The sequence below is a fragment of the Oryctolagus cuniculus genome, chromosome 2, assembly GCF_051225735.1.
Source record: "Oryctolagus cuniculus isolate XC-2025 breed Fujian yellow rabbit chromosome 2, ASM5122573v1, whole genome shotgun sequence".
NCBI lineage: Eukaryota > Metazoa > Chordata > Mammalia > Lagomorpha > Leporidae > Oryctolagus > Oryctolagus cuniculus.
Window position 1 is genome coordinate 204,878,773 of NC_142868.1, and position 24,725 is coordinate 204,903,497.

A 24,725-nucleotide genomic window follows, 5' to 3' on the forward strand; every position below is an offset into this window, starting at 1 on the left:
CCTCATCTGGGCTGAGCTCAGCCCCGAGGCAGAGGTCCAGGACTGAAGGCTCCTCCCATTCCCAGCCACGTGGGGCCTCTCTGGAGGAGGCCAGGCAGGGAAGCCCCTCATCCCCCTCACCTCCTTATTCTAGTGGGTGATGACCCACTCGGCCCTGGGTTGAGGAATGATCTTTGACTAAAAGTTCCCCCAGGATGTGAGGTCCTACTGTGAACACAGGGTCAAGATGGGGGCGAGAAGCTGGCACATGGCACAGCGCCAAAGTTGCTGCTTAGGACACCGGAGCCCATACCTGAGTGCCGGAGTCCTGGTTCTGCTTCCAATCCCAGCTTCTTGTTCATGCACAACCTGGGAGGCAGCAGGCGATGGCTCAGGTACATGGGTCCCTGCCACCCACGTGGGAGACCTGGACTGAATTCCTGGCTACTGGCTTTGGCCCTGCTCAGCCTTGGCTGTGGCAGACATTTGGGAGTGAACCAGCAGATGAAGAACTCTGCCATCTTTCTGCTTTTCTAATAAAGTGAAAATAAAAACTTAAAAAAAAAAATGGTGGGGGGAGCTAACAGCACCCACCGGGCTCTGCAATGGCTGATAAGGCAAGGACAATGACGGCTGCAGGGACCTGAGCCCTCACCGCGACATAACTGTGGCAGCAGCAAGCTGATCTCCATCTTCTGATTCCTAACACCCATGACAAATACACTCACATCACAGCACATGTGACAGGAAAGGCCAACACTTTCAGATCTTTTCTCACGTAGCCACGGAAAAGCAGACACCAGATCCATATCTCAGTTGTATTTTTGTAACTCTCCAGTTTATTTTGAAAACAATTGTTTCTGGCATACAACCATGTAAGTTAAGAATTAGTTATCTGAAGGACAGAAATGATCTATATTTGTTATAAACTTATTAAAAGCTAACAAAGAAATACTAACATGCCAATACTTAAGCACATCAACACAACTGAACTTTTTTAGATCATTTTCCCACCTAGACCAATTTGCATTTGGCATTTGGATGATGTGGGTATAAACACAGAAGTATTCAACCCTCCACAAGGGAAGACAGCATTCACGCATCCTTCTTCTGGATGTAATTACATTGCAGAAATAAAGTGGCTCAAGTGGGAGGAAACAAGCTGAGCCCCTCAAGAAATAAACAAAAATCAGCAAGTGTGAAAGGTGGTGATTCCATAAACTTTTCTCTTTCCTGTCTCCCAGTAGACAAGAGTGCACTCTGGGTATGTGAAGTAAAACTTCTTATAGGGCAGCTCCACAAAGGGGTGCGGGGCGAGGAGAGGGCACCAGGAGGGTGGAGTGCACCTTCCCGCACTTCCCTCACAGGCCACTGCCTCCACGTCACACTGCCTTGGATGCTGACCTGGGGCTCCGAGTCCTGTTTCGCTGTTGCATTTGTTCTACTCTGTTCTGTGGTGTTTGTTCCCCTGTTTTTGTAATTGGGGCAGAGAGCAAGGCTCAACTAGTCTAAGAAGGCTTAAGATTTTTATTTATTATTCTGCATGTACAACTGATTTCCATCAACAATTATTGTTTAAGATAAAGTCAATGGAAGACAAACATGAGGCCCAGGGAACATTCCGGCATCTGAGCATGCAGCAGCCGGCGGGGACTGCCCAGCCCTAGTGGGCTTTCTCCAGGAAGGCCCTGCAGCACCGCACACACTGCTGGTATACAGCCTCGAAGTCCGCGTCGTTCCCCTGAAATGACAGCGAGAAGAGAAGATAGCAACCTGCATGGCAAGTGCCCCAGGAGGACCTGGGTCTGCCTCTTAATCCGGCAGAACAAGACTGGGCTCTGGCCAGCTTTACATCAGCCACAGGTGAGCTGTACTTACATAATAGGGATCTTCAATAATGAGTTGTTTTTGTGGATCATAGCTCCCAAGTAGTTCAATTTTAGCTTTGCAGTTTTTAACTTGATTACTTTTTCTATTCAAATCTCTGTAAAATTGAAACATGCACTTAGTTTTCTGATCTGTGGTTTCAAGTTAAACAGGGACATCTGCTCAGGGTTTATGAGACATCCATATCAAAACCCAGCAAAAGTGACCTGATTTGAAATGAAACAGAATACGCAGCAGATCTGCCCGACCCTTCCCGCAGCTGCGTGTCACAGCTCTGTCTCCTGGACAAGACAGCCTGCAACCACAGCGTCATCCACTGCTTTGTTACACAAAATAGCATCTTCAACTCAGACAGTAATTATGATTTCCCCTGTGAAATACATTTTCAGACAATCAAAGAGATATTGTTTGAGAGACAAAACAAAGGTGACAAGAAGGAACTCAAAGAACCACAAGACCACGTCCCAGCCAGAGCGCTGTGAGCCCCACGTGGGGCAGCTGGCGGTGGGCGTCACGGCCCGTCTCACTGCGGGGGCTGCGCCTCCCTTTACTCCTCAAGCCTCTGCCCTTCAGCTCTCACTGCTGCGCGAGGAGGATACACTCAGCTATGCTACATACCGGCCATTCCCCGGCTGAACACAGTGTTTACATGTGGGAAATCAACAGCTAGGAATGCCCATCATGTGAGGGTTCATGGCTCAGAGGTCAGGCGGGAGCCCTCAAGGTCTAACACACTGGCCGCGGCTGCCGGTAGCAGTCTGCATAAAGAAGAGGGTCTAGACTAAAACAGGCCTGAGACATCGGGAAGAGCATGTATGAACACTGGGAGGCTGCAGACCTGTGCCAGTCAAAGCAGTCTTCTAATAAGATGGTTTTTATAATACCTGTAAGTTACAGCGTAAGTAAAAAATGAGAGCAAAACAAACTGAAAAGCCAAAATGGAAAACTATTTTAATGAAGGTCTTTTTTTTTAAGGATTTTATTTATTTATTTGACAGGTAGAATTAGACAATGAGAGAGACAGAGAGAAAGGTCTTCCCTCCATTGGTTCACCCCCCCAGATGGCCGCTACGGCGCTGCACTGATCCGAAGCCAGGAGCCAGGTGCTTCTTCCTGGTCTCCCATGCGGGTGCAGGCGCCCAAGCACGTGGGCCATCCTCCACTGCACTCCTGGGCCACAGCAGAGAGCTGGACTGGAAGAGGAGCAGTCGGGACTAGAACCGGCATCCATATGGGATGCCAGCACCACTGGCAGAGGATTAACCTAGTGCACCACGGCACCAACCCCATGAAGGTCTTAATTAATGAAAAGTATAAAACTATTTTTTTTTTTATTTTTTGACAGGCAGAGTGGACAGTGAGAGAAAGAGACAGAGATACAGAGAGAAAGGTCTTCCTTTGCCATTGGTTCACCCTCCAATGGCCGTGCAGCAGGCACACTGCGCTGATCCCATGGCAGGAGCCAGGTACTTATCCTGGTCTCCCATAGGGTGCAGGGCCCAAGCACTTGGGCCATCCTCCACTGCACTCCCTGGCCACAGCAGAAAGCTGGCATGGAAGAGGGGCAACCGGGACAGAATCCGACGCCCCAACCGGGACTAGAACCCGGTGTGCCGGCGCCACAAGGCGGAGGATTTGCCTAGTGAGCCGCGGCGCCGGCCTAAGTATAAAACTATTATACCACATCTGTTTGTTCCTACAAAGTAATTAAAAGCACAATTTCTCGTCATCAAAAACATGGGATATGGGTTGAAAGAGGACACGATGAGTTCCTGAAGCAGAGTGGGGCAGGAGCACCCAGGGCGGGGACTCCTCAGAGCCCAGGCTTCCATCTCCCATACCCACCGGCTTTGTGAACCTGGGGAAGTAACCTGACCGTGCTGTCCCCCAGCATCCTTTCTGATAAGACGGGCAACAGATGAAGCTACGGAAGTGCTCTGGCACACAGGGTACAGAACCGCCAGCCCAGGGTGAGTCACTGTCACCCAACACCTCGGTCCGTCCATTTTAGTTTTTTAGATCAATTAAAAACTTACAAACAGGCTTACTTTGTGGGGAGGGCAATTGTTACGAGGGAGTAAGATGAGAAACAGTGAACTAGCATCCTGCCCCTGAGTCATCCCAGCGGTCACAAGTCCTCCCCACAAAGCCACGCATCATGGCCACACCGGGCCACGAGCATCAGACCGTCCTATCTAAGGCACATCTTCTGGAAAATCCGCCCATGCTGCAACTTGAGATGACACTATTGAGTTTCTTGCGATGCCAAATGGATTAATCTGTATATTGTGACCATCACTATTAAAAATGTTCAGATAATAAAAAAGTCACCTTGGACACAAACAACTTGACCTGTTACTGAACTGAGAGCTGAACAAAAGTACTCTTCAAGTGATTACCTCAGGTTGCTTTCATCCATACACAGTATGTAGTCAAAGGTGGCAAAGTCTTCCTTGGTGACCTGGAATTGAACAAGAAGTGAGAACGCAGTGTAGCCCGGAGGGTCAGGAGCCTTCCGTGACACACACACCCCCTGTGGTACCCGTGTCTGTGAGGGATGTGATCAATCACATGTAGGGCGCTTTCTCCAGACACAGTCACCCCGCCTCGCAGACTTCCACACACGCCTCATGCCTGAGGTGACATGGGCTGCTAGGGAGGCCTCTGCATGTCCTGCCACCCTGGCCACACGGCAAGGGGGCCCTAAGGGAGCAGCAGGAGATCTCCCTCCAGTCCCCCCAACCAGCCTCTGCCTCTGGCCCCTGGCTGAGAGGCTGCGACCCTGCCCCTTGGGGGCCTGACACTGCTCATAAGCTCAGAATTACTGCTTGCCTCGCCCATGAGAAGCAAGCAGGTGGTAAGAGGGAAGGAGCACAAAGGCGGCGAAGGCTTCTTCTGCAGGAAGGCCCTGCACGCTGTTGGCAGCCCCGTGGACACCGCTGTGTGGCTGGACGCAGGGACACACATGACAGCCCCGGCTCTCCCCGCGCTTCCGTGCCTTTTCACCACAGCTGTTTAATAATTGCAGAAGACCTTACCTTGTGAACATTCCCAAAGCACTTACTGCAAAACATACTGCAACAACTGTGATGTGAAATATTATATTATTTCTCCAAATTACTCATGTGGAAAATGCCCCACGATTTAATACTGAACATTTTCTTTTAGACTGTACCTGTCCTAATAAAAGAAATACTCAGTTAACGTACTAAATAAAATCATACTTGATTTTTATTTATTTACCTTTTTAAACAATTTGGAAGTTTTCCTTCTTTTATTTGTTTTTAATTATTATTGTATTTATTTGCAAGGCACAGAGAGAGGAGAGAGAGTGCTCTCCCTTGGTTCAGTGCCCAGATGCCCACAGTAGCTGGGGCTGGGCAGGATGAAGCCTGGCACTCCCTCTAGTCCTCCTGCATGGCTGGCAGGGCCAAGCACCAGCCCTCAGCTGCTGGATCCCAGGATGCACATTAGCAGGAAGCTGCAGTCAGGAGCAGAGCCAGGACTCGAGCCCAGACCCTCTGATGTGGAATGCAGGAGTCCTGTGCCTACTTGACCACTGTGCCACACACCTGCCCCCATGCATGACTTTCAGACGTTAAAACAGGAACCACATCACTCAGACCGCACAGAGAATGCACAATGTAGGGCCTCTGGGGGCAGCTATAACTGGAATGAGTTGTGGCAAACCAACCCACTACCAAAAACAATGAGTAAATCCCTACAGAAAAGCTAAACACCTCTTCACAGTCAGCACTGCCCCTGGGCCCCGCCAGCAGGGGCGGCCCTGTGGACAAGCAGGGCCCTCAAACCCTATAGCAGCAGAAGCCTTTCGACTCCCCAGAATGACGCAGCCCCACCTCCAAACAGCGTGTTTACAGAAGTGAAAACTACTGTTTATCATAGTCACCAACAGTGGAGAAATGTTAGAACATAGCCCTTCATGTAAAATTGCTACAAATGCACTGTTAGCATGATTTTACCTCTGTAAACTACTGCACTCTCCCAACCCAGTTCTGCGGTGTGGACAGGAAGCACAGGAGTGGACCCGCGGTGTGGAGGCAGCGCTCCCAGACCTTTGCAGGTGACTGACACCTCAGAGAGCCACAGCTTCCTAGCAGGTGAGTCCAGAACCAATCCCTGACTTTGCATTCGCACCCACGGCCGGTCCCTTGGTGGCTCTCTCACGAGGCTCAGGGCTCCCTTGACCACACTTTGAGAACTGCAGTTTAGACTCAGGGAGAGGAGACTTCTGATTCTCACAATGCAGGTGGGACCCAGGACGACCCCACACACAGTGACCTGGACCCACAGTCAGTGTGCCCAGGCTGAGGAGCCCTGTGCCATGGGCTAGGAAAACTGGCAGAACACAGCAGCCCCGTGTGCAGTGCCGTGGGACACAGGTGGCACTGGCGGGACAGTCTGCTGAGGGAGGAGACCCCAGAACAAGAGGAGGCTGACATCACTCAGGGATGTGTGTGGCACCGCTCAGGCGAGCTCAGACTCAGAAGCAAACACCTCAAGCTCTTTACGGGACGCAGGGGCAGGCAGGCGCAGCCCGAGTCTCAAGTCAGCTAGGCCACTCACCCTCCTGGCCTGCCCTAAGCTGTCTCCACACAAACCTCAACCAAAATTCCACAACTTCTCCCCAAGCTTTCAATAAAACAAAGAGAACAGAACGAACGGCAAAGCAGACTCACAAATGCATCAGGTATTTGCTATTGGACTTCATTTAAAATATAACCATGCTAGTGATAATACAAAAAGTAGAAAGATGCAAAGTCCACCAGAAAACTAGAATTCTCAAAAAATAAAATAGAAGTTACAGAAATAAGCAAATAATAAGACACGAGAAACTATCCATCTTCTAGACTTTTCTGGAGAACACCAAAAGGGACCATCCCCAGAGTTCTGAGCACCTCGCACAGGATGCTGGGTGTGAGCCCCACAGAACTTGGGCGTGGCCGCAACAGCCGTAGCCCCAAGCCAGGACAACCCAATGGGTCAGTGAGCAGCGACAGCACCACCACGATGAGCTGTTCCAACAGGAGATCCTTGGAAGCAAGAGGAGCTCCTGGAAAATGCACATGCTGGGGTCTACTTCCACGGCTTGAGAGAGAATGAGTCTGGGTGACTGGACAAGGGGGAGTGGCCGCCAGGGGCCAGGGCTGCACTCACAAAAGGACATCTAGACAAACAAACCACACAAACTGATAGCAAAAGGCCTCATGTGGCAACAAGTGGTGAAGCACACCTCACTAGCTCTGTAAAATTAAGAAGAAAAAAATTGGTGAGAGAATTTTCTTAAAAGCAACAAGGAAAGAAAAAATATGAAACTAGCTTCTGTGGAAATACCTAAAAAAAACTGTTATTGAAACCAATTTTCTAGTTTTGCTTTTTAAAGACATATGTATTTAAAATATTTTATTTGCTGGGGCCAGTGCTGTAGCACAGCGGGCTAACGTCCTGGCCTGAAGCGCCGGCATCCCATATGGGCGCCAGTTCTAGTCCTGGCTGCTCCACTTCCAATCCAGCTCTCTGCTACTGCCTGGGATAGCAGTAGAAGATGCCCCTGTACCCACGTGGGAGACCTGGAAGAAGCTCCTGGCTCCTGGCTCCTGGCTCTGGATTGGTGGAGTTCCGACCGTTGCGGCCAATTGGGGAGTGAACCAATGGATGGAAGATCTCTCTCTCTCTCTCTGCCTCTCCTCTCTCTGTGTAACTCTGACTCTCATGTAAAAAAATAAAAAATTTAAAAAAATATTTTATTTGCATCCATTTTTATTATACAGTGTATGAAAAATAATCCAACCTTAAAAACAGAGAGCATGAAAACACAACTGCTCCCAGCTCTGCAAGCCTACTCAAACCTAACTGAATCTGAGCATCAGGGTCTGGACAGGTATGCAGAGGCCTGAGGACAGGAAATGTGTGATCCTCTGCCAGGCTGCCTGAGAAAGTATCTAATTTAAATAAAAACCGCTGTCTGATCTGCATGATAAACACAGGGCCACCTCCCTGGAGAGTGGAGGGCTTGGCCACGCTTTGGCTGGACTTCAAACCTGAGTCTGGCACAAGGGCCTGGACTTGGATGCCCATCTATCAGCGTCACCCATATTTCTCAGGCACTATGCAGTTCTGTACGTTATAGAACTTGATTCTGGCAAAAACTCTGTAACAGAAGCAGAACAGTCCCTGTAGCTTGCATGCTCAATTAAAAATCGTGTAGGCAGAAACAGAATGGGGATCACAACTCTGGTGGCTCCTGGCCATCCTCATCATCAGTAACATGAACTTTCACACGCACATTAACAAATAAAGTCCAAGATTATACAAGTCCTCCAGAACCACGCACCAGAAGTGAAACAAAGGGGCAACCACCGCCAATCGAGTGTGGTCAGGCCTCTCAGGACTGCCCAAGGCACGGGACCCTACACACCAGAAATCAAACAAGAGCTCGTCTACCTGGCGTGCCCTATGGGCTGTGCCAATGCCATGATTTCTCAGGCAGCTCACGGCTCTGGGGTCCGGGGACCGGCCCACGTTCCAGTCGGAAACAGCGCCGCTGTCAATGCCCCACTGAAACAGAAAACACAAGTCTTCAGGTCAAGTACAGTACCTGCCGGGCCACGTGGCTCATGGGCACGCCGTGCCTCCGCATGCACTCCTGCCCGCGATAGTCAGGGGGGTTTCCTATCTCATAGGTGGATGTGGCCGCACTGTCTATCCTCCACTGCGGTAGAAAAGAGAGACATGTTTTCATAATTTCCTGCCTGGAGGTACTGGGGTTGTCTCCCGACACTGAATGGTACTCACATTGTCTGAAACGTTCTGATCAGTCACGAGTTTTCTGAAAACTGCTTCTGCAATGGGTGACCGGCAAATGTTACCTTAAAAAGAAGGAGAGACACAGAGAGAAGGTTAGGCCCGGAAAGTAGCCTTCAGGCCCAGCTAGAGGGGCAAATGCCAGTCCATGCCCTGACACATGGCAGCCACTTCCCGCCGTGGGGGCAGAAGTCAGAGCCAACCTGCCTGCAGGGCACACATGCCAACTGTCCCAGAGCTCAAGGCAGAAATGGCTTCAGAACAATTTTAACTAAAACCATTGCTTTTTAGGTTGCTATTAATGACAGAGTGTGTCACAAAATCAGGGAAGCTGTTCCGACAAGTTCATTTTGCAACGAAATGCAATAGAGTTATTTGCATTTTCAAATCTGTCACACATAATAAGGATGACTACTGTTTCATACAGTATACAAATAAGCTGATGTATTTAGGCAGACAGAGTTTCTCCACAAACTCCAAGTGAGTGGTCACATGCCCCAAGAGGATGAGAATAGGACTCAGCCAGCACCAAGGACAGCAGCCCTGTGGTCAGGGGTTCCCAGGAGCCCCCTGCCCCAGAGCAGCCGGCTATCGTGATTCTCTAGAATGACTCCCAGAACTCAGCACAGCACTGCATTCACAAGCACGGTTTCAGTATAACTCTCTCTCTCTCTCACCCACCCCCACACACGAGAACCAGCCAAAGAGACCCACAGTGTATACTCTGGAAGGGCTCCAGATGTGACCCCTCTGCCTCACATCACTGGGGTACAACGGCAGACACTGCACTGCCAATTGTGCTCATTTCTGAGGGTTAATTATGTTGGGTGCTTGGCTGGGTCACCCACCATGACACCCAGCCCAAGGCCTTGTGTTAGCACAAACAGCGAAGGTGCCAAGGGCCACACAGACCCTCTCACCACTCCTAGAAAATTCCAGGACCTTTAGGGTTTGCTCCAGGGAGCCAGTCAGTGGCTGAGTCCCTTCTTACACAGGGAAAACACAAAGGGCCAGTCTCCTTCCGACATGCACCACCGCGCCACGTACCAGGGAGATGCAGTTAGCTACAATCAGAGCGATGTTTACAGGAAGAAGAGAAAAATCTCAATGGAAAAAAGGACTGAGTTTCAGACACAGGAAGCAGGAGTGATGCCCTGCCACCCAGGGGCTGGAACACCACAAGCTGACTCGGCACAGCCAAAGCGCCAAGAAACCAAACATTTTGGGGAAGAGGTCGACGTGCTCCCACCAGGAGCCACACTGTGCCAGAAAGGTGTTTAAGAGACGCTTTCCATACAGGATGTTCCAGAAACACGAGGAGAGGACAAGACTGAAGGCAGAGAGCATCCAGGAAGAGCATGGAGCAGGGGGAAGCTGCATGGGGCAGAGGTGGGCGCCGCCCTCACCTGTCCTGAGGGTCTCCACCTGCAAGGGCAGTCAGGTCAACAAGAGAAGAGACACAAGACCCAGAGGCCCAGGAAAGCTGTGCCTCAGTGCTACTGCTCCTGCCCCAACGGCACGGCTGGGGCAACAGGCCCAGCGGGCCCTGGCCTCTCAGCACAGCCCTCCCTCCTGGTACGGGCAGGCTCCTCTGCAATGAGGGAGCGTTCAGGCTGTCCCTTGCTCTGAGGGACAGGAGGGCAGGGAGGGTCAGACGCCACTGCTGAGGCTACACAGCAGCCTTCAGCTCCAAGCACTCAGAACCAAGGAGGTGGCAAGAGAAAACGGAGGAAGGAAAAGAGCAGCTGTTGGAGCTGATGACGCTGGGGCCCAATTCTGCTCTGTTAATATCAGAATCGTCTGGTTTCTGACGAACAAGGGAGACTCTCCTAAAACAACTGTGAACCAGTTCACTGCCTGCACTGGACCACACAGCCTGTGGTCTGCACAAGTGTAAGCCATGAGCAGGAACAGGGAAGTTGCCTTGAAAGCCCCCTAGGCTCCTTTGTGCTCTGAGACTTTCCCCCTCCATTCTGAATTTTTGTTTGGTTTTAAAAACAGGCATTATCATCAACACTTTATGTATTTATTTCAAAGGCAGAGAGACAGAGGGGTGCAGGCGTCCCAAGCAGCATCTTAATTCCGGAGCCAAACACTTGCCCCAGTCAGCACCATCACGAAGACGTGACTGTTCTACTCATCAGACTCAGGGAATATTTTTTTTTTTTTTGACTGGCAGAGTGGACAGTGAGAGAGAGAGACAGAGAGAAAGGTCTTCCTTTGCCGTTGGTTCACCCTCCAATGGCCGCCGCAGCTGGCACACCGCACTGATCCGAAGGCAGGAGCCAGGTGCTTCTCCTGGTCTCCCATGGGGTGCAGGGCTCAAGCACTTGGGCCATCCTCCACTGCACTCCCGGGGCACAGCAGAGAGCTGGCCTGGAAGAGGGGCAACTGGGACAGAATCCGGCGCCCCAACCAGGACTAGAACCCAGTGTGCCGGCGCCGCAAGGTGGAGGATTAGCCTGTTGAGCCGCGGCGCCGGCCCCCCAGGGAATACTTTTAACAGCGAGTGCTCTACTCCAAATTAAGACACCTGTTAGCATTTTGGAACTCTAGAAGTAATAACAGATGCCTAGTATATTAGTATTTAAGGAAACAAGAACAACCCCCCTCACTACAAATCGGCATCTACTTTGTTCTACAACAATACAAGAGCCTGGACTGACAGCAAGAAGACATGCAACAGTGCACATTTTTTGAAACTGTGCACCAGGGGTGGGCACTGTGCAGCGGATTAAGCTGCAACCTGGGATGCCCACATCCCATCTGAGGGGAACAGGGTGGGGATCAAATCCTGCCTCTGCTTCCAGTCCAGCTTCCTGCTAATGCATCTGGAGACAGCAGCGCTGGCTCCAGGGCTTGGGCCCTGCCACCCACATGGGAGACCTGGATGGAGCTCCTGGCCCCTGGCTTCAGCCTGGCCCAGCCCTAGATGCTACCAGTGTCTGGGGAGTGAACCAGAAGATGGAAGATTCTGTCCATCTGTCACCCTGCATTTTAAATAAAAACGAATGAACAACTTAAAAAAAATTAACTTGCCCTCTGGATTTCAAACATTCACAACACCAAATTAATGTGTCAGTCAAACTGGAGCACCGGGTCGTTAGTAAAACACAGAACTTTGGGCGTTACTCAAGGAACAAGTCCTGAAAACTTCAAACATCACCATTATCTCCACCAAACACCCGGCAGAACCTGGCCAAACGCCTTCCCCAGGAGGTCCCGTTTCACAGAAGTAGGAAGCAGGCTCAACTCTCAAAAGGGCCAAAGAAATGCTTAGCAGAGGTGGGACTTCTTCATTTCAAAGTCACGCAGACCCTATGTCCCGTGGACGGACCACCAGGTCCAACGGCACCTCCCCCTCTGTCTCCCACCAGCCTCTCCTGCAGTCTACTCTCAGCACAGCAGCTGCTCCAGTCCCTCCAGGCCCTTCTCTCACTCGCGGCCTCCCTAGGGCAGCACCCACCACCTTTGTGCATCAGCTACAGAGCTAAGGAAAACGTTCACACTTTCAAATAGCTCCTGAAACCCCGAAAATGGAATGATATCTTGTGAAATGTGAAAAGCACGGGACTCTAATTCTCTGATCTGTAAACAAAGTTCTATTGCAACAGAGTCCCAGAGGGCCCACAGGTGCAGCCTCACTCTTGGTGGGGAGAGTTACAGGGACAGCTCCCCAGGACACGCAGACTCAACAGAAGACAACTCGGGCCTCTGGGGGGAAGATGTGCAGGAAGGCCTCACAGGAAGTGGGCTGAGTACTGGAATGCTAAAGCTGAAAGTCACTGTGAGTGGCAGGTACCTGAAGGGTTAACGTGGGGCTGGGGACCCAGCTTACAGACCTACAGGACTGAGTTCTACCTGGCTCAGTTCTGTTGTTGTTGATTTTAGATTTCTTTATTTATTTGAAAGGCAAAGAGACAGAAACAGACATTCCCCAGGCCACCAGGACAGCGACGGTTGGGCCAGACTGGAGCCAGGAACTCCATCTGGGTCCCCCAGAGGAACTCAAGGACTTGAGCCATCCTTCGCTGGTTCCCAGGTGCAGGAGCATTAGCGGGGAGCCGAGTCAGGAGCAGAGTGGCCAGGACTGGAACTGGCACTCCCGTGTGGGATGTGCAGCCCTCCCTGGTCAGCTTCTACAACCAGGAAACCCAGAACCAACCGCAGCCAGCACTCCAGCTTCCATCAGCTGCGGCCCGCTGGGAAGCACGGGCCAGGGACAGCAGCCAGCAAACCACGAGGCCCCTGAGCCGACCCTATCCTGCAGCAGGCCTGAGCTCGCCAAGGGACAGCGCTGGGAAATCGGAAGGACCCGGGCTCGCGGAGGCGATGCCGCAGACGCATGCGCGGGCGCACAGGCCTGTGCGGAGCTCTGGGGCCGAGGTGAGATGCGTGGATGCCCGCAGAGGACAGCAGGGGCAGCTGAGAATGAGTCCCTTCCCCATGGCTTTGACGCAGGCTGTCCCAGGCCGCAGTCCCCTCCCGCACCGTGAGTCCCTCTGCGAAAAGCCGCTCATTCCACCATGGGAGACGACAGGGCCAAGACCCTGATAGCCCGGGAGGCCAGTGCAAGGTTCTCAGGTTCCGGCCATCTCCCTGCTGACCCACCACAGATCCCAGGCCGGCCCCACGGCTCCCTGGGAATCGGCAGGCGCTGCAGGGCTCCTGCTCTGCGCGCCGCAAACCGCGGTCCCGGGCGTCAGGGGCCGGCCTGCCGCGCATCCGATCGGCGGGCCCAGTCCCCGGGCTCTACAGCGAGTGCCCGGGTGTTCCATAGCCACAGGGCGGACCGGGCAGGAGGGGGGGGGGGGACCCGAGTGGACGGCGGGCCGGACAGGTGCGAGAGGGCCTGCATGGAGACAGGGCCGGGCAGGTACCAGGTACGGGGGTACCCGCATGGAGACAGCGCTGGGCAGGTGCGAGGGGACCCGCATGGAGACAGGGCCGGGCAGGTACAGAGGGACCCGCATGGAGACAGCGCTGGGCAGGTGCCAGGTACGGGGGTACCCGCATGGAGACAGGGCCGGGCAGGTACAGGGGGACCCGCATGGAGACAGCGCTGGGCAGGTGCGAGGGGACCCGCATGGAGACAGCGCTGGGCAGGTGAGAGGACCCGCATGGAGACAGGGCCGGGCAGGTACGGGGGTACCCGCATGGAGACAGGGCCGGTCAGGTGAGGACCCACATGGAGACAGGGCCGGTCAGGTACAGGGGGTACCCGCATGGAGACAGGGCCGGTCAGGTACCAGGTACGGGGGGACCCGCATGGAGACAGGGCCGGTCAGGTGAGAGGACCCTCATGGAGACGGGGCCAGGCAGATGCGAGAGGATCCGCACGGACAGCGGGCCGGGCAGGTACGGGGGAACCCACAAGGAGAGCGGGCCGGGCAGGTGCGAGGGGACCCGCGTGGACAGAGGGCCAGGTAGGTGCGGGGGACCCGGCGAGTCCGATACAGTTCGTGTCGACCCTCACGGCCCGCCCCCTCCTGCAGAATGTATCAGAACAGGGTCAAGTCGGCGCCCTCTTACCCAGACACACAAACAGCACCGACTTGGACGCCGGCTCGGCCATCTTCCCGCGCGCGCAGAGGCGCCCACTGACCGCGTCGGTTCCGGCTCCAGGCGGCGCATGCGCTTGCGAGCCCCGCCCCCGCGCTTGCGTAGTTTGACGGCAGCGCCCCCTGGACGAGCCTGCGCAGTCGGCAGCACCGCACCCGCGGGGCCGGGCCGGAGGCGGGGCTGTGAGTCACCTGGAGGAGAGGGCGGGGCCGCGGGGGCGGGGCTCGGGACCCCCCGGGGACGGGGGCGGAGCCAAGGCCGCGCTCACCTGAGCGGAGGGCGAGGCCGGCGGGGCCTGGGGCTCTTGCCCTGGGACCCCGAGCCAGCGGAGGGCGGCGGAGCGATACCTTGGCCCCCGCCGCGGAGTGGCACGAGCCGCAGCCCCCTGCGCAGCTCAGTGGTGCTCCCGCACTCCGCTGGCCGGGTCTTCCGTTTTCAGAAACCCTGTGGGTGGGCATCGGACGCTCTGGGCACCTCCTGCGCCAACTCACACAGGTGCTGGGCGCCGGGCAGAAGTGGGCGTCCACCTGCTTCTCACCTGGCGCAGGTGTGCTGGGCGGAGCCGAGCGGAGCGCACCCTTCCTCTTCCTGCGCAGGGCGCGGCGGCGGTGCGGGGCGCGAGTGAGTACGGGGCCGCGGTGGGCGCGGCGGAGGGCTCGCGGGAGGCTGGAGGGGTCGCCTGCGTGCGGGGCTGCGGGGGCCGACGCCGCTCCCGCGGACGCCCCCGTCCCGGCTCTCCCGGTCCTTCGCCGGGCCCCGTCTCCTCGGGATCCCGCGGGGTCCTCCCCCAGAGCGACGTGAGGCCGCTGCGGGACGCCGGCCTCGCCGGGCGGTCGGTGTGGGGGGAGCGCTGCGCCCGAGCGGCGGAGACGGGGAGCACCGCGCTGGGACAGCCCGCGCCCCGCTCTCGCACCCTGCAGCGCGGAGGGGTCGGGGGCGCGGTCGGGGTCGGGCCCGGGCCTCCTGCGGGGTCTCGCGTGGAGGCGCGGCGCCGCCGGCTGAGGACAGACCCGGTGGGCTCCGCGGACGCCGGCGCTGGTGGGATTGAGAACTGTGTCGTCGGCCGCTCGTCCCGGCGCTGTGTTCGGGAGACGCCTCGCCGGGAGAGAGGACGTCCAGAAAGGGAGTCCGCGTGCGCCTGCCGCCCTCGCACGCTGGGTGGTCTGGGTTTTCCGCGCGGGGACCGGGCCGAGTCCTGCTCCGAGGCGGGGGCTGCCCACCCTGCCCCGCGCCGCGGCCTCCCTGGAGCCCGGGGACGAGACAGGCGCGGGGAATGGCCTTCAGTGGTCAGCGTGGTCTCAGGCCCGTCCGGGAAGGTCGCTGACCCGAGGCGGAGCGCCTCTCAGAGGCCTGGGGCTCAGGGCAGGCCCACGGAAGACCAGGCTGGCTGCGCGCACCGAGGCAGCGGCCTCAGGGGCCAAGGCCGCGTGGCAAAGCCCCTCAGGGTCGGGAGCAGCGTTGTCCTGGCTGCCTGGACTCTAACCATTCCTCCCCGGTGCCCCGTGACCTCAGCAGCTCTGCTCTCTCTGCCGGGGGTGATTTCATCAGCTGAGTTGACCTCTATTTCGTGTGCATGGTAAACCTCAGTGATTTGACTAATACAGATTAATCAGTGGAAATTAGCAAAACGGTTTCTGAACTTTGTCTTGTGTGGGTACTCCTGGAGTAACTTAGGGTCCAATGAGGAAAGCTGTGTCATGGATGAGCCTCCCTGGGAGGGAAGCTTGGGGATCCCCCATCTGGGGCTGGACAGGCAGGGGCTTGGGTCTCCCCTTTGCTCCTGACCCCTGGAGGAAGGCTGCATGCAGGACTCTGGGTCAGCACTGGCCCCCGGCGACCCTGCCCCTCAGTTTGTGGTCCTACAGTCAGGTGTAAAGTTATTTCCAGATCTTAAGTTCTTGACAAGTCTGGAACATCCCTAAGTAAATCTCCCAGTATTCTACAAATCTTTAATTAAAACAAACAAACAAACAAAAAAAACTTAGTGTGGAGATGTTCAGATGTTTTCATTACTTTTTAAAGGAAGCTTTACACGTTTGCCTGACGTTTGGCCCTTAAGGAAAAGTCTCAAAAACTCACAAGCACTTGCTCAGCCTTGGATCGAGACGCAAGGCTTCTGTGAGTGTTCAGATGCTGGCCACGATTAAAAGTGTGAGCGTCCATTCGTGATGATGTCATCCTGCCCTGACAGTGCAGCATCAGGGTCCTGGCCGCCGCCCCGCTCCTGTGCCGAGTATCAGGGAAACACGGGGCAGTGTGCTTTCATGCTGAGGACAGGAACTGCGACTTCTGTCTACCTTTTTGATTTTTTAATTGTTAAGATTTTTTACTTTTTACTTGAAAGGCAGAGTTAGCGAGAGAGGGAGAGACAGAAAGAGAGAGACCGTCCATCTGCTTGTCCACTCCCCAGATGGCCGCACTGGCCAGGGCTGGGCCATTCCCAAGCCAGGAGCCTGGAGCTCCACCCAGGTCTCCAGCATGGATGGCATGGGGCCAAGGACTTGGGCCATCACCTCTGCTTTCCCAGGAAAAGTAGAGCAGCCAAGACTTGAACCTGCGCCCCTCCATGTGTTAGATTTAATATTAGCATTGCATTGCATAATGTTACATAAGCAGAGTTGAGAGCAGGTGGCTCCTGGTTTACACTTCCGTGCATATTAGCAGGAAGCTTGGTCTGGAGTAGAATCGCCGGGACTAGAACCAGGCACTGCAATACGAGATGCGGGAATTCCAGGTGGGGATTTAACCACTGTGCCAAGCGTCAGCCCTAAATTGTTCTTATTTGTAGATTATTTTGTTCTGGCAGAGAAACTCAGTGTGTATAACTGCTGCTGGGCAGGATGACTTAAGGGAGAGTAACAGAACGTGGTACTTCCTGTGGGACAGCTGACACTGAAGACGTCCTCCCTGTGCCAGGCTTGTCGACTGTCCACCTGATTCCAAGCGCGGTAGCCGCCTTCCCGTGTTTACAAAGCCAGCTCTGACCTTCCGCTCAGGCAGGATGTTTGCAGTAGCAACTCTTGACTGTGGAATTTGCTAATTTGGATGGATACTGCTTGCTTGAGAGAGTTCAAAGCAGAAAGTCTCCTGGGGAATAGGATTTATGTATTATTTACTCTGCCTTAGTTGCACGTGTCGGAAAATCTGGTCTGTGTTGGCTTTAGCAGAAGAGGGTTTCACTGGCTTGTGTGAGTAAAGTCCAGGGCTGCCTCTGACCTTGGCCGGGTTCTCTGTCCACCTCTGCCACTGGCTCCCTGGCTTTGCTCTTCGATCCCCACAGGGATGTGCCTGTGGGGACAAATCTGGAGACCACAGGGACCTGCCTTGGACAGGTGGATTCTTCCAGCTCCCACACAAGTCCCTGGCTGTGGGCGGGGGTTGGGAAGCTCTCCGGGCACAAGGACAGGCTCCCCTAGACTGCAGGCCTGGCGTACCTGCCCCACAGCAGGTGCCCGGGCCACGGCATCAGTGGGGCAGACCGGTCGTGCCGCTCCTGCAGTAGAGCGGCTTGGGCTCTCAGCAACAGAAGAAACACATTGCACGTAGTTCACTGACGCAGCTCCGCAGAGGTGCGTAGGAAGCACAGTGCTGGCCTGTCAGGCTTAAACAGTTCAAAGGGAGGAGCAGTGAGAGCACACAGGAAGCAGACAGACACACGCACAGGTGTGCCAGGAATGTCAGAATTCTGCTGGCCACCCTCATTTTCAGTCAAGCCTGAACCCCTCCCCTCTCCCTGTGTGCAGTTATGGGGGGGCGGGGGGCGGAGGAAGAGGCACCTGCTGTGTCCTCACCACTTTGCTTGTCTTCAGTTACTTGCACTGAGAGAACCTTCTCAGGGCCCTGGTACGCAGCCTGGCAAAGACTCCTGCAAGCGGGGCGTCTGCTCCCCGGTTCTCTGCAGGGTGAACCCTAAGGCCAGGGGAGAACCTTCTTGCTCCCTGGTCTCCCTGCACTCAGCCCCTCCCCTGCCCCCCTAGTTCTGCGGTGCTGGTGGCTGCCCTGGGAAGGGCTGTGGTGGGTACTGCACCCCCCACCTGCCCCTGGCTGCTCCCCAACCCCGCGCTCTCTGTGGTCTCAGCAACAGGAAGCTTTGCTACGTCTTCCTCTAAACCATTGGATTTTCTTTACAGATTCCTCACAGGGATTTGCCTGTTAATTCCTGAAACCCAACAGACACTTCACGTACAGCTGTTTCCTGGGCACTTGTTATGTGTCAGGCATTCTCAAGCGTGCTAGGTGTCTGTTACAGTCAATGAAATGCCTCCCGGGACTCAGCCTGGCGAGGGAGTAGACAGGAATGGCCGTGGCCGTTTTGCAGGCTGCAGACCTCAGAACGATGGGGAAAGCTAAGCAGTGACGTGGCTTTGAGGCCTTTCTCGGAGAGAAGCCAGGAGCAGGGAGGTGAAGCTGCCGCTCAGACCTGGGGCTGGCTGGCGGCAGGACAGGGTGTGATGGAATCGGAGTCTGGTACATTTGAAGACTTATGTTCTGTTGGGCTTTGCTGATGGGCTGGCCACAGGCAGGAGAGGAATGGAGCAGTCACCACTGGCCCAGGTTCTGGAGAGAGAAGCTGCAGAGCAGGTCATGCAACCTGTGGGCTGTTGTGTTTGAGATGCTGTCGATAATATTGTGAGACTGGAATTTAGGGGAAGATTAAGGAACAGGTAAAACTCAGAGAAGCACCAAAGTGCTTGAAGCCAGAGAGAAAAGAGAGGAAGCACCCTGCTGGGCTGTGGAGCAGCCACATTCAGCAGGTGGACAGAAAGTATGCAAAACATATTCAGCAAATGCAGAACAGGAAATGAATGAGACAGAAATTCCATTTAAAATAAAAATTCATGCACACTGTCGTCTCTCTGATGTGGCTCCTAACAGTGAAAAATTTTTTAAAGGTTTGTTTACTTGAAAGGTGAGCTAGAGAACATGGTTTCATCTACTGGTTCACTCCTTAAGTGGCCACAACGGCCAGCCGGGGCTAGGTCAGGCGGAAGCCAAGAGCCAGGAACTTCATCTAGCTTCATTGGCAGGGGCTCAAGCACTTGGGCCATCTTTTGCTGTTGTCTCAGGCACATTAGCAGGGAACTGGTTTGGAAGTGGAGCAGCCAGGACATGAACCAGTGCCAGTATGGGATGCCCACTTCTCAGACTACAGCTTCACCCTCTACACCACAACACTGGCCCCAATGGACACGTAGTCACACCCAGAGATTCTAAACATGGTAGTATTTTAGATTATTTATTATTCATTTATTTATTTGACAGAGTGACAGAGAGGGAGACAGAGAACGAGACATCTTCCATCCACTGGTTTACGCCCCAAATGGTTGTAAAGGCCGGGGCTAGGCAAGACCAGCCAGGAGCCAGGAGCTCCATCGGGGTCTCCCACTTAAGCCTTCATGGGCTGCCTCCTAGGGTGCACATCAGCAGAAAGCTGGACTGGAAGAGTCGGACACTCTGATAGGAAATGCAGGCTTCACACTGCACCAAACACCCAGCCCATGCTCAAGGGTCAAAAAGACGAGATGAACACAATGACAGGACCCAGCGCTGTGGCCTGGCGGGTGGGGCTTCTGCCTGCAGTGCCAGCATTCCATATGAGCGTCAGTTCAAGTCCCAGCTGCTCCACTTCTGATCCAGCTCTCTGCTATGGTCTGGGAGAGCAGTGGAAGATGTCCCAAGTGCTTGGACCCCTGCACCTGCATGAGAGGCCTGGAGGAGGCTCCTGGCTCCTGGCTCCTGGCTTCACATCTTCCCAGGTCCAGCCGTTGCCGCCAATTACGGAGTGAACCAGCAGATGGAAGACCTCTCTCTCTCTTTGCCTCTCCTTCTCTCTGTATAACTCTGAATGTCAAATAAATAAATCTTTAAAACCACAACGACAGGAAAACAACCAAATGGACCATTTAAAGCTGAAAACACAAGGTTTGAATTGAAAAATTCATTTAGAGGTCTAAATAGCATATTTGATTATAAAGTGACCTTGAAGATGGCATCTAGAAAAATCCCTAGAGAAGCCATGGGAAAAGACCAGCTAGTACAGACGAGCAGAATGTCACTGACATGCACAGGAAAAACTCAGCATCCAGCCTATGAGCTCAGAACCAACACTGGGAAGGGAGTTTTAAAATACATCTTAAAAATTAGTGCCCCCAGCATTTCCACAGGTACCACTATGGGAATGGTAAAGCAAGCCATGGACTTGCAAAAGTATTTTTAAAGTATGTGTTTGAACAAGGGCATGTATCCAGGAGGTGTGATGATCTGTAACCAGTTAAAAAATTTTAAAAAGGCAACAATGCACGTTTTTTCTTTCTTTTCTTTTCTTTTTTTTCTTTTTTTTTTTTTTTTTTTTTTTTGACAGGCAGAGTTAGTGAGAGAGAGACAGAGAGAAAGGTCTTCCTTCCATTGGTTCACCCCACAAATGGTTGCCACAGCCTGCGCACGCACCGATCCGAAGCCAGGAGCCAGGTGCTTCCTCCTGGTCTCCCATGCGGGTGCCGGGCCCAAGCACTTGGGCCATCCTCCACTGCCTTCCCAGGCCACAGCAGAGAGCTGGACTAGAAGAGGAGCAACCAGGACTAGAACCAGGGTGCCAGCGCCGCAGGCAGAGGATTAGCCTAGTGAGCCGCGGCGCCGGCCCAATGCACGTTTTTAAATGAGCAAAAGCTTGAACACATGCTTAGAACAAAATACAGAGGTAAGCACCAGGAAGGGTGTTTCCCTCCTCGCCCAGGAGATGAGAATGAAATCCACCCTGAGTTGCCACCACGGCAGAAACTGGCGTGGAAAGCCTGGCCTTGCAGAGAGCTGGCAAGGATGTGGAGTAACCAGATCTCCCAGAAGTTCTGGTTGGCCTGTGATAGGCAGTCACTTCAGGTAGCTCCTGGTGGCTTTTGATACCAGTGCACTTACACGTCCAGGAACCAGCCATCCTAGCCTGGAGACCTCCCCCGGAGACAAAACAGTGATGCACAGAAGATTTTATGGGAATGTTTGCAGAATTTCTTCACGATAGCCAAAAACTAGAAGCTGCCAGTTGTCCATCGGGTGGCTCAGCTCACCCTGTGTGTGGAGGACGCTCAGCACAGGCACAGCAAGCCGGATGGAGAAGAATCAGTTTCCTTGTATTCCTGTGAAATCCTGGCACAGACAAAACCAACACAGGTGACAGACACCAGATCCATAGCTGGTGAGGCCGGGGTGGCTGCACAGGGGCCCAAAAGAAACAGTTTTGCTGGGGGAGGGGCCTGTGTCAGGTACTTGTCCCAGCTTGTGGGGTGTGCACTGCGTGAAACAGGTGAATTGCATTTTGTAAATTATGTCTCGTGAAGTTGATCATAAAAGTCTACCCTGAGAGCCAATATTTTAACTTCCCTGAAAGAAAGTTGAGTAAAATCTGTGAAGTGCCAATACACTAGTGGTGTAACCTAGACAGGAAAGGAACACTGTGTACTCTGCAGGCACCCGGCATTTGTGCAAATGAGCGCCTGTGCCCTGGCCAGCACCCTCGCGGATTTGTGGGATCCATTCTCTGGGGGCCTGAGTCCTGCCGATGCTCCCGTGTTGAACCACAGAGAATTGATGCAGAATTCTTCTTTTTAAAAAACCACACAATTCCAATATGACCCTTGTCCAGTTTCTACTTTTAAAATAAATCACCTATTTCAAACATAGCAAGCTCCAAAATGCATCATGTTTTCCTGTTAGAAATCCCATTCTTTCCTGTGTGCTGCAGTTGTTCAGGCTTCTCAGCCCAACTTCCTTCAGCACCTGCCCAGGTGACACTTCCCGTCCGGAGGCCTGCGTGCTCCTCTGACTGCAGACCTGAGCCGGGGCTCCTCTGACCCCCTGTCCAGTGTGCCTCAGAGCTGCCAGCCTTGTGCCAGCCTTGTGCCAGCATCGCACTGAGGTGATTCAGCGTAGGTGGGCAGCACTGGGAATGCACACTGCCCCCGGACTGCAGGCGGCCGTTACTTGCAGTAAACGATGCCTGAGTGCGCTAAGCAGGTGACCTGCAGCCAGTCCAAACACGTGCAATGAGAGTAAGCAGCCATATTGAACCCTGTTTTATCTGTAATAGATAACTGTAAAAAAGCATCTTCTGTTACGTTTAAAGCTTTAATCTTTTTAACTTGCTCTTCAGGTGAATTAATGACAGGGAGAAGAAAGACTGGGGCAGTTGTGTCAGATTTTGTTTAAAATCTTTCACAATCCCAGGATTTTGTGACTTCTGAGATTTCTAAGACTTTAGGGTTTCTGAGCCTCAGAATAGATTTGGAAAGTAGGGGTGAAATTGTCAGTAGCTGAGGACTTTCTAGTTCATTTCCTTTACTTGGTAAAATACAATTTGTTAGTGATTATTATGTGTGAGAAAATATAGTTACAATAAATTTCTAACTTCTGCTTAGTGGATTTTTTATTAAAATGTGTTTTTTTTTTCATCTTTCAGTGAATAATCCCATTCCTTCCAATTTGAAATCAGAAGCAAAGAAGGCTGCTAAAATACTAAGAGAATTCACAGAAATAACTTCCAGAAATGGACCCGATAAGATCATTCCTGGTAGGTAAATTTCCGAGCGTGTCTGGATTTCTGAATCGCTCCCTTCCTTCCCTCAGCCTCACTCCTAGCTGGCAGCTGACCCCAGGGACAGCAGGGGTTCCCAGAGGCCTCTTCTCTCTCCTGGGGTGGGGCAGCTGGGACTCGCCCCTCCACCCGGACCCCCATTCCTGCTTCACCTTGGCCTCCCTGCGGAGAGCTTTACAAGCAAATCTTCAACCTCGCCAGCTCGTCTCATACATAAGTGTTCATTTTTGTTTTCTCCTTCCAAGTAAGATATTTACATTTCTACAGTGGTTTAGAGGAGATTAGTCAAGAATTCCCAGCACAGCTGCACCTCTGAAATCTTCAGGTCCTTAGAACACAGTCCCAGAACCCATTCCAAACCTGAGGGTGGGACTCAGAGCCCTGTGACCAGGGATGCAAGTTGTAACCAGGTGCTCCAGTGCTGGTGACAGCGGGGTGGTCCACACAGCCTGGCCTTGGGTGCTGGTGACAGCGGGGCTGGTCCACACAGCCTGGCCTTGGGTGCTGGTGACAGCAGGGTGGTCCACACAGCCTGGCCTTGGGTGCTGGTGACCAGCGGGGTGGTCCACACAGCCTGGCCTTGGGTGCTGGTGACAGCGGGGTGGTCCACACAGCCTGGCCTTGGGTGCTGGTGACAGCGGGGTGGTCCACACAGCCTGGCCTTGGGTGCTGGTGACAGCGGGGTGGTCCACACAGCCTGGCCTTGGGTGCTGGTGACAGCGGGGTGGTCCACACAGCCTGGCCTTGGGTGCTGGTGACCAGCGGGGTGGTCCACACAGCCTGGCCTTGGGTGCTGGTGACAGCGAGGTGGTCCACACAGCCTGGCCTTGGGTGCTGGTGACCAGCAGGGTGGTCCACACAGCCTGGTCTTGGGTGCTGGTGACCAGCAGGGTAGTCCACACAGCCTGGCCTTGGGTGCTGGTGACCAGCAGGGTAGTCCACACAGCCTGGCCCAGAGTGCGGCTTTGGAACTGCCTCTGCAGGCCGTGTTTCATAGAGTGCACCTCTCATGCAGATTACCTTGGGCAGTGTCACGGGCTAATTTCCCTCTTGGGTAATCACAGTGCGTGACTTAAAGAGATCTCTTAAGTTGTCCCGGTCGGGATCTCTGAAGTTGTTTTTCAGAGCTTCACAAGATCTTAATGCTTTGTGGACGCCCGGGTCTGAGTTGCAGTGACGAGAGCAGCAGCTATGGTTCCGTGGGCCCAGCCAGCTCCCCCGTCTGAGCAGCGCTTCCTGGGGCTTCTGCTCCAGTGCAGGGGGCGCCTCCCTGGCAGCCTCTGCCTTTCCCTCAGGGTCCCCGTGAGCCGCACGCACCCAGCACTTGAGAGGCACAGATTTGGAGCCTGAAGAAAATTCAGCCAGAATTTAGCAGTTTTCTGAAACAGGGATTAGTGCGTCAGGAACCGTCTGCATGTTGGCCTTGCAGCCTCAGACACGTGCTGTTTTGTAACATGAGAAAATGGCTGCACTCGTGGATTTTGTGGAGCCAAATTCTACTTTGCCTTCCTGTGCCCAGCAAAGGCCCCTGCACTCCCTTCCGGGGCTCACACCTCACAGTCTGGGGCACAGGATGGGGGCGGGAGCCCCAGGGCTGCCAGGTCGGGGAGGGGCCTCACGTACAGTACACTGCAGGAGATGGACGGGTGACAGCAGACCACACCTATTAAAACCTTAACCCAACGTCTAGACCTCAGCAGTGTGTTTTCCCTCTAATATCGGAGCTGAAATGTGTGACTCAGTTTAGAACACATATTCTGTGTTGTGAAATGAAAACCTAATTGACCAAGTGTTTAGGGATCACCCCATTAGTGGTTTTGTGTCCCTGAATTTGGATAATCTATAAAAACATAGTTGAAATGTGGAACATGTTCATTGTAAAACGTGC

General features: G+C 53.7%; 2 protein-coding genes across 6 annotated transcripts in view; one reads left to right on the forward strand and one right to left on the reverse strand.

Moving 5' to 3' along the window:
* Positions 1–795: 795 nt before the first annotated feature.
* On the reverse strand, positions 796–14,299 carry ACP1 (acid phosphatase 1). Of its 3 annotated transcripts, none has more exons than XM_051831563.3 (6): positions 14,224–14,299; positions 8,683–8,756; positions 8,332–8,445; positions 4,266–4,327; positions 1,858–1,963; positions 796–1,720 (listed from the first exon to the last, which is right to left on the reverse strand). In XM_051831563.3, the coding sequence occupies exons 1-6, from the start codon at positions 14,264–14,266 to the stop codon at positions 1,643–1,645; spliced, it is 477 nt and encodes a 158-aa protein (XP_051687523.1). In that variant the 5' UTR covers positions 14,267–14,299; the 3' UTR covers positions 796–1,642. The 3 variants fall into 3 exon arrangements, 2 of the variants coding, with proteins under 2 accessions (XP_051687523.1, XP_051687524.1); XM_051831564.3 differs by lacking the exon at positions 8,332–8,445 and adding an exon at positions 8,486–8,599; XR_016230686.1 differs by having other exon boundaries at positions 1,492–1,720; positions 8,332–8,599.
* A 23-nt stretch (positions 14,300–14,322) lies between these two features.
* Positions 14,323–24,725, forward strand: part of SH3YL1 (SH3 and SYLF domain containing 1) — a 34,000-nt gene continuing 23,597 nt past the window's right edge. For 2 of the 3 annotated variants that reach the window (XM_051831561.3, XM_051831562.3), the window contains exons 1-2: positions 14,514–14,874; positions 22,703–22,813. In XM_051831561.3, the coding sequence (XP_051687521.1) occupies position 14,874; positions 22,703–22,813 (112 nt within the window). In that variant the 5' untranslated portion in view covers positions 14,514–14,873. Of the gene's footprint in view, positions 14,436–14,513; positions 14,875–22,702; positions 22,814–24,725 lie in introns of those variants that run through there. The other variant, XM_089327889.1, reaches the window with a different exon arrangement.

What these genes read in the sequence shown, in the direction of transcription:
- ACP1 (XM_051831563.3), bottom strand. Translation starts at nt 14,266, where the DNA reads ATGGCCGAGCCGGCGTCCAAGTCGGTGCTGTTTGTGTGTCTGG. An exon ending in CAGCCCATAGGGCACGCCAG is followed by an intron (nt 4,328 to 8,331) that starts GTAGACGAGCTC and finishes GTTCAATTCCAG; the next exon opens with GTCACCAAGGAAGACTTTGC. An exon ending in ATGGATGAAAGCAACCTGAG is followed by an intron (nt 1,964 to 4,265) that starts GTAATCACTTGA and finishes TCAATTTTACAG; the next exon opens with AGATTTGAATAGAAAAAGTA.